General features: G+C 41.2%; 1 protein-coding gene across 1 annotated transcript; it reads left to right on the forward strand.

The window, feature by feature from the left end:
* Positions 1–388: 388 nt before the first annotated feature.
* Positions 389–6,827, forward strand: FKBP14 (FKBP prolyl isomerase 14). The gene is made up of 4 exons (XM_081883456.1): positions 389–1,024; positions 3,301–3,452; positions 4,943–5,070; positions 6,611–6,827. The coding sequence occupies exons 1-4, from the start codon at positions 768–770 to the stop codon at positions 6,767–6,769; spliced, it is 696 nt and encodes a 231-aa protein (XP_081739582.1). The 5' UTR covers positions 389–767; the 3' UTR covers positions 6,770–6,827.
* Positions 6,828–9,141: the final 2,314 nt, after the last annotated feature.

The raw sequence follows: 9,141 nt of genomic DNA on the forward strand, positions 1-9,141 counted from the left end.
CGTCGGACTCGCTCCTTCTCCTTCTTCTTCCTTAAGGAGAGGCGTAAACGCGTTTCGGAATACGGCCTGCCCACGTGATCGCGGGGAATGGGCGTGGCCAAGAACGCCAGGGAAAGCGGCAAGCCAATGAGGCCGCCGCTCTCGCCGCCGCGCCAGCCAATGGCTGCGGCGCAGAAGCCGGTTGTATTGTGCTGAGGGATTCCGAGATGTACGCGCGGCGTTCTCTTCCTGGAATGTTGGGGCAGCCAATCGCCGCTCGCAGCGGCTCGGGAGGGTGTGTTTTGTTTGTTTCAGTGTATCGTTTTGAAGACGGGCAGGTCCGTGGCCCAATGGAACGGCCGCATTGCCTGGGTCCTGCCCCTCAGGGAGGAGGGTGGGGGGGAATGAATGGACGCGAAATCGTCGCGTTCTGGGGGCGAGTTTGCCACGTCTGCGGATTCGAGGAGCGGGGATGACGGGCCGGTGGGATGCGCGGGGCTGGCCGGAAACGGGAGCCCGCCTTCGTTCGCGGAGAGCGCTGGGAAAAGCGTGGGCTTCCAAAGTTCGGGAAAGTTGCTGGGAAGCGGAGCTTGCATGGAGTGGCTGCTCCAAAAAACAAAAATTTAAAGAACCCAGTGCTCTGACAGCATTGAGAATCTCGCACTGAAAATAAGATAAAATCGCCTCTACGAAATCTGCAAAGGCTTTTTTTTATTTTTAAATTCAGCGTCCTGGGGCCATTTAGTCTTGTGTCCGAATGTCTCTCCGTCTTCTTGTTTTTAAGGGAAATGCGCCCGTTGCGTTTTAAACTGAAAGATTGCACACACGCTGCACACACGGCGGTGAAAATGCAAGGTGCCTTTTGGACTCTGCTTGCCTTTGCCTTCGTGGCTTTGGGGGCTGCGGGTCTCATCCCGGAACCAGAAGTGGAGATCGAAGTGCTCCAGAAACCGTTCATTTGCAAGAGGAAAACGAAGCCGGGAGACATGATGTTGGTGCACTACGAAGGCTACTTGGAGAATGACGGCTCGCTCTTTCATTCTACGTGAGTATACCTCCCTCAACACACGTACACAGACGATGATGTATGTGCAATGGATGGTGGAAAACTACATCTGAATTCTTTTGTATTAGACTCTGTAAAACGGCAGGATGCATGAAATCCCATGTCAGGTACAGTGGTACCTTGGGTTACATACGCTTCAGGTTACAGACTCCACCAAGCCAGAAATAGTGCTTCAGGTTAAGAACTTTGCTTCAGGTTGAGAACAGAAATTGGGCTCCGGTGGCACGGCAACAGTGGGAGGCCCCACTAGCTAAAGTGGTGCTTCAGGTTAAGAACAGTTTCAGGTTAAGAACGGACCTCCGGAACGAATTAAGTACTTAACCTGAGGTACCACTGTAGTTGGGCCTGATGCTGTGGAACAGCAGTGGCTAACCTAGGGATTCCCCCTCCGAATGTTTGTTGAACTACAATTCCCATGCTCCCTGGCCATTCCTTGGCTTTGTGGGCTGGGGTGGATGGGAGTTGTAGTCCAACGTGTCTGGATTGTGCGGTCAGTTTTCAATGCAGCATCTGCAGGAAGGTGCACAGGTTAGCCACCCCTACTTTAGGAACCACATTCTTTGCACTAATAATTAATAATAATGATACATTTAAATTTCATCCTTTCTCAAGTAGCTCAGGCGTACATGGTTCTCTTGCTGCCTCTATTTTCATAACATCTGAACAGCTCAGTTGGTAGAACATGAGACTCTCAATCTGACGGTTGTGGGTTCAAATTCCACGTTGGGCAAAAGATTCCTGCATTTCAGGATGTTGGACTAGATGACTCCTGGTCCATTCTAACCCTACAGTTCTAATGAATCTATGAAACAACAAGCCTGTGAGGTAGGTTCTTAAAAGGGATTGGCCAAATTCATGGAGCATAGCGCTATTGATAGCTGCTCACCACAATAGTCATATTCCTAATTTACTGTCCTATAGACATCTGGTTGTTTATTATGAGAATGTGGTGGCAGACTAGATAAGCTTTTGATCTGATCCATCAGAACTCTTTCTTACATAGGTCTGGCTGAGAAAAAGATTCTGGTCCCAGTTTGCACAATGAACTTTGTGGCTGAGAACCCAGAATCTTCATGGTCCTAATCCAAAAAATCTAACCCATAGATGGAGAACCTGTGGCCATCCATTTGTTGGACTAAAAATCCTACCATCCCTGACGGCTGGCTGGGACTGATGTAGGTTGATTCAACAGCATCTAGAGAGGCACAGGTTCTGCACACACACAAACACACCCACACCCCAAACTAATCATGGTATCACATTTTCTTAAAAAAATAACAAGATTTCAAAATAAAATCAAATTTAGTTAGAACAGAAAGGGGAAACCTAGCTCAATTTCACATTTCAGTTATTAACGTAAAAAATAATAATCTTTGATTTGGAAAACCGTTAAAAGGATATGCATTGAAATTCAACCAGGGGGATGCGAGGAAGTCACTTAACAATGTTAATAAGATTAATTTTAATAAGGTTATGATTTTTGTTTGTGTGTTTACAGTTGTGTGAAAACCAATAAAAAATTTTTGGGAAAAACATCAGTGGCTTGTGAAAGGATGGGAAGGCGGCAGTTGCAATTAAAGAAGAAAAGGCACAGAAAGTTGGAACCGCCAACTAATTAAAGTTAAAAAGTTGCATAATGCAGCTCTTCTTGATTTGATGAAATCTGTCTTATCTTAAAAATGAAATACAGTAATTCTAGAGACAATCTGATTACGTCGTTTTCAGATGGTGCATACATATGCTTTCAACGGGCATCATCTTAGAACATCTGCCCATTTATTTATTTATTTGCTAGAATTTTTATTCGCCCTCAGCGCAACATAAACCAGTAGAACATATTAATACATCACCATAGCTGAATCACCCATTAGCGAAAGGCGTCATGAAGAGGGTAAGTTTTTAAAACAAGTGCCTACATGCCAATCCTGTATACACCTGCCTTATGTTTGTTGGATGCAGGTGTTCTTTCTTAGTAGATAAAAGACAAGCCTTGAGAGTATATAGCTGCACCAAGAGTGTCTCCTAGTACTTTCTGCCCCAGGCAAATTTTTAATTAAAGCACAATTTAATATATAGAGTGATTCGTCCTTCGCAAGGCTGCATCCATGTGGTTGCACAATGGACTATCTTGCTGTCTTAGTCCTTTGAAAGTATTTGACAAGGCCCTATCCAACTGGCTTCTCAAGTGTCAACAATCAGCTTATTGTGACTATATGGCACCTGACTCAGTAATTTTTCCTGTGTGTCTGTTTCAGCTACAAGCATAACAATGCCCAGCCAACGTGGTTTACTCTCGGTATAAGGGAAGTTATCATAGGCTGGGATAAAGGTTTGAGACAGATGTGCGTAGGAGAGAAACGCAAGCTAACCGTTCCTCCATCCCTGGCATATGGAAAAGAAGGAAAAGGTAATAGTTCTGGAGAACTCTCTCCAGGTTCAAGGAATCCTTAACATTATTATTTAATGAAAAAACATTCTTGATCATAGCATGGAATGATTTAGAACACGGGTAGGAAAACTAAGGTCCAGCAATACCTGGAGGTCCACTGGTTCCCATCCCTGTTTTATATCAGTGAGTTGTCGGAATCCTAATGATCATGTTTTATTCTACTATATTTTTCAATAACTGCACAAAGCCCGCCAAAATAAAGGATAAAAAACAGGAATACTGTGCTTTGTGTGTCCTCACTAGCAAAACACTGTCAAGAGACTCTTCTACAATTTTGTTGGCTTTATAACTTGTAGCAAACACTTTAGGCACAACTGTGAAAAACAAAGTGGGACTCATTTTAAACATGTACAGGCATACCTTGGGTTGAAGTAGCTTTGGGTTGAGCGGTTTAGGGTTGTGCTCTGTGGTGACCCGGAAGTAACGCAACACGTTACTTCTGGGTTTCGCCGCATGCGCACACGTTCAAAATGACGTCACGCGCATGCACGGAAGTGGCGAAACGTGACCCGCAGATATGGGTTGAGTTCACTTCAGGATGCAAACGGGGCTCCGGAACGGATCCCGTTCACACCCAGAGGTACCCCTGTACAGAATTGCACTTTTAGAGCACACTTGTATAGAATTACATTGTGAAATCTCTTAACAATGGATGCAAAGTTTGAAAATAACTAAAGGAGAATAATGGAAACAGATCAAACCCCAAGCCTTTCTAAATGTTATCACATCTTCATCCAACGTAATTCAACCAGATTTGTTCTTCACAAACACACAAAAAACCCACTAATGGAGCTTTTCACTTCAAGTTTTCTTGCTTCTATAATCAACAATGGAGATTACTAGGTAACGGAAAATCAAAATACCTTTGAACAAGCCATCTATTTACCTAACTTGTACACCACTTTATATTTCAAAAAGTCTTTAAGCGGTTGGTTTATAATCTTGTGTATTCTAACTCAGGGGTCTGCAAACTTTTTCAGCAGGGGGCTAGTCCACTGTGCCTCAGACCTTGAGGGGGGCTGGACTATATTTTTTTGTGGGGGGGGGGGGGAGAATGAATTCCTATGCCTCACAAATAACCCAGAGATGCATTTTAAATAAAAGCACACATTCTGCTCATGTAAAAACACCAGGCAGGCCCCACAAATAACCCAGAGATGCATTTTAAATAAAAGGACACATTCTACTCATGTAAAAACACGCTGATTCCCGGACTGTCCGTGGGCCAGATATAGAAGGCGATTTGGCCGGATCTGGCCCCGGGCCTTAGTTTGCCTACCCATGCGTTACACCATAAATTCATAGCCACTTATGCGGTTTTCTGTTTCTTTGAGCACAGTAGCTAATGAAACAAGACAAGCTGTAGGATGCAAATTCACACTGACAATGCTTATCTTCTTGGTTACATTTGTAATCTTGTCTCAATGTTTATGTACCATGTTGGGTAGGAAAAATTCCACCTGAGAGCACTTTGATCTTCAACATCGAACTTCTAGAAATCAGGAATGGACCGCGGTCTCACGAGTCCTTTCAACAAATGGATCTTAATGATGATTGGAAGCTTTCCAGAGAAGAGGTGAAAAGGCGAATGCATTCTACAGTTGTGTGTTAATGTATTTAACAGGAAAATAGAAATTTAAGTTTTGCTTCCCTTGAGGTTATGCTTTGCAACTGTGACATTTGCAAGTCTTTACTGTGGTGTTTTGAGCTGACGCAGATTGAGAAATATTACAATTCCAATTTCCTTTTACACACTCAAAGGTCTGGTGCTCTCTGTGCAGAGAGGTATTCAAGGTGCTGATTTAAAAATACCTTTAAATATTCAGTAAGTATTTGTAGTGCAAAGGCTACTTGTGCCTGCCTTTCTGAGTGGCAAAGAAAGGGACATTAGTTCTTAGATTTTACAAATAACACTGCAGGGGAGTGGGAATCCTCTTCAGTAAATTAAGTCTGTTTTTGGAAATAATTGCTGCATTACTCTTTTACTGATTGCATCTTCTGGTTTTAGAGTTTCCAAACAAAATTGCCATTTTCTATGACAACAGTAATCACAGTGAGGCTGAATTTTTTTGCTTCCATTTTCAGCTAACTACAGTTTCATTGACAAATGTCTATGATTGCTTCTACCTAGGTAGGGTTGTCATATATCCTCTTTTTTCCAGGATACTTTCTCTTTTTTATGAAACTCTTTTTTAATGAAACTGACCTGTAGAAAATGTAACTTGAAAAAAGAGACATTGCACATACTTTTGTAAACCAAGAAATCTTTAATAAAAAATACATTTTTTAAAAAAAGGCAACCCTAACTATGGTTTGTATCTCGAAAGCATCTACCACAATTTGAAGTTCGCATTGTTTCAGTCAACCATGGTTAGCACTAACCACCGTTTGTCCAAGTTTGGATGTAACAAGAAACTGTGGTTAATTGAAAACAGAGTCAAAAGCCTCTGGTCTCCTTTGCAACCATATTAGGGAGAAGGAGTATGCAAACCTGAGGCTCATACGTACAAGCTAAATCTCTTCTGTGGGCCCTTACCTATGAAGTTTGATCGTGGAGAAAAGCTAAATAGGCACCTTCACTGATCTTCTTTGAAAAACAACAACTTTGAAATGATATCTTTTTAGAATGCCTACAGAGTTTAAATTGAGATACTGACTAATGGGACTATTGCCCAGGGCTAGTTTCCCCCCCCCCCCCAGGTTTATTAAAATCCTAGAATTGTAGAGTTGGAAAGGGGACCCTGAGCGTTGTCTAGTCAAACCCACTGCAGCCCAGGAATCTATTGATTAAATGCAATGGTTTTTAAAATTTTTGTTGTTGCTATATTAACTGATTTGATGGATCTTATGGATTGAACACTGCTTTGTGAGCAGAAAAAGAGTGCAGGCGGCTTTAAAATAAAGATAAAATTGTGTTCAGTGTTTCATGTGAACACAGCCAGTTCCATAGATTTACAATCCATTTGGGAATGCTATAGCTGTTGCTTTGCACAAAGTATTATTACCTGTACTGAACATACTAGAGAGGATGGGCCGTTTTACATTAGCTTGCTTTCTCATATCCAACAGATATGCAATGATTAAAAGGTTAATTTTTTTCTTGTCTTATTCCATAGGTAAAAGTATACTTGAAGAAAGAATTTGAAAGGCATGGTGCACCAGTCAATGACAGCCACCATGATTCTTTAGTTGAAAACATATTTGAGAAGGAAGATGAAGACAGCGATGGATTTATATCTGCAAGGGAGTTTGTGTATACACATGATGAGCTATAAAACATTTTGAAGCAATTCCCAGCGAGAAAGTAATGACTGGCAACCTGACGCTTCAATATATATATATATATATATATATATATATATATATATATATATATATATATATATATATATATATATATACATATATACATATATATATATATATATATATATATATATATATATATATATATATATTCTATTTGGAGTTGCCTGTTACTCATTGGAGGGTGGGGGAATGTGTTGCCCATTTTTCTACTTGAACTACTATTGATACAAACATTGAGACTTGTTTTTTATAAAGTGGGAGCATCTGTTCAAATGATTCTTTAATAGGAAAGCTCTGTGCATATATTTATTTAGAAAACTATGAAATAAAAAACAGCCTCTGTTTATTATTACTGCGTATAAGTACACTCCAACACTGTTCTCCCCCTACCCACTCTTAAATTCAAACTTTTCTAACATTTAAGTATTTGGTCTATTTTCTTGTGTTCTGTCAAGAAGCTATTGGCTTTTTTAAAAAACAAAACAGTATTAATATTATAGTGCATCCCTATGCATGTCTGCTCAGGTAAACACCATTGAATTAAATCAAATGGGACTTATTTCTGGTTAAGGTTGCTAATTATTGCAATTGTAATCACTTGTGGTGAAGTGTGTCTCGCTATTTTATTTGTTCCAAATGGCTTGCCTTCCTAAGCCCCTTTGTGCTTAGGATGAAACACACTGACTATATCATTGCAATCTCTTTCCCATAAAGCAGCAGAAAAAGTACAATAGAGGAAGTAGCGATGCTGAGTTTTGGGTGTGGCAGCAGTTTGGAGCCCAACACCTAACTTGCCCATGAGAAATAACAAGCTTTCCCCCAGTCCCTTTGATATAAGCACCAGTTGTTTGCTTGTCTTGTCAATAAGGCTGATCCTTAGTTGATCTATCCCATGGGTAGGCAAACTAAGGCTTGGGGGCCAGATCCGGCCCAATCGCCTTCTAAATCCGGTTTGCGGATGGTCCGGGAATCAGCGTTTTTACATGAGTAGATTGTGTCCTTTTATTTAAAATGCATCTCTGGGTTATTTGTGGGGCATATGAATTCATATATTTTTTCCAAAATATAGTCCTTTGCTAACACCTGAGCCCTTTATTTGTGAAGCTCCTGTTCACAATACATTTGGCAAGCCTTTTATATCCTGCCTTTCTGCTCCTTTTCACTGTGACCTTGTCAGTGTAGGATAGCACCTATGTTAAAATACATTCAGGTAAAGTTTGAATTCTGTTTGACACCGGAGCTGGGAGATACCCCCCACCTTAAATGGATCTAGTTTTGCATCTTAAAAGGGGGAATTTTGACAACCCAAGCTACATTAAGTAGCAGTGCTTCTCTCCCAAACTGCCTACTGTATTTGACATACCCGCCTCCTGATACTATTTTTGTATATGTTAGAAGAAAAATTACATGCAATCTTAGTGGCCTAATTTCACATCACAATAGCTGATTTGTCATAAACATGGTTCCTGTATGGTTCCTCTGCCCTCAAAACAAGTGATGTTTTCTTTTCTGAACATGGTCAATGGTTTGTTTGTTTCAAACAAGCCACAAGCAGCAAGTCAGAAATAAAACCAAGAAAAAATGTTGGTTGGTTTCTGGTTTGTCACTTGTGGTTTGTGTGAAACGTACTATGTTTGGTTTGAGCTGTGTGTGCGTAGCCACACAAGTGAACCATGGTTAAAATAAGACAAACTGATTGTGACATGCAACCATAGTCCTAAGAATCCTACTGTTGGCATAGGACTGGGTGGGGAACAATCTGGGCATGATGTAAGGTACTGTGACTGAAATCTTGGTTGTGCTTGCAGACCAAGATCCATTCCTTGGGGATGATTCAACAGGAGTCATCACAAGCGATTACTGCATGGTCCAAATTTCACTGAAGTAGCTCAGCCAGTCTGTCAGGCCACCTTCAATGCACCCTCCAGATAACATTTTTATTGTGCATTTTTTATTATTTGTGCTTGTGCTATCGTTATGGTCACACACAGTGCAGGCTTCAATACTGTCCATGCTTGGAGAAGTTTTGAGTGGTCACACTGCTTCATTTTCATTCAGCAGACATCCTATAGCTTCCTGCTGAAATCTTTCAATTTTACACCACAAATATTTTGGTTTATCTTTGCCCCCAAGTTTTGTTGTACTGTAGCCCCTCCAGACAGCGATAGCCAGATGGCATTGGGGAAGCACAGCAGAACAAACCCACGAGCAATGCACTATTATCATGTCAAGAACATGTTATGAAATAAACCTGCAGCAATAAAGCACCACAGCCTAGAGGAGCCCACAGTGACTTTAAGTGTTGGTTGAGTGGAGCTCACTGTTATCAGGTGCATGG

The sequence above is a fragment of the Podarcis melisellensis genome (genome assembly GCF_964234715.1).
Source record: "Podarcis melisellensis genome assembly, chromosome: 12".
In the NCBI taxonomy this organism is placed as follows: domain Eukaryota; kingdom Metazoa; phylum Chordata; class Lepidosauria; order Squamata; family Lacertidae; genus Podarcis; species Podarcis melisellensis.

What these genes read in the sequence shown, in the direction of transcription:
- FKBP14 (XM_081883456.1), top strand. Translation starts at nt 768, where the DNA reads ATGCGCCCGTTGCGTTTTAAACTGAAAGATTGCACACACGCTGCACAC. An exon ending in GGCTCGCTCTTTCATTCTAC is followed by an intron (nt 1,025 to 3,300) that starts GTGAGTATACCT and finishes TGTCTGTTTCAG; the next exon opens with CTACAAGCATAACAATGCCC. An exon ending in ATATGGAAAAGAAGGAAAAG is followed by an intron (nt 3,453 to 4,942) that starts GTAATAGTTCTG and finishes CATGTTGGGTAG; the next exon opens with GAAAAATTCCACCTGAGAGC.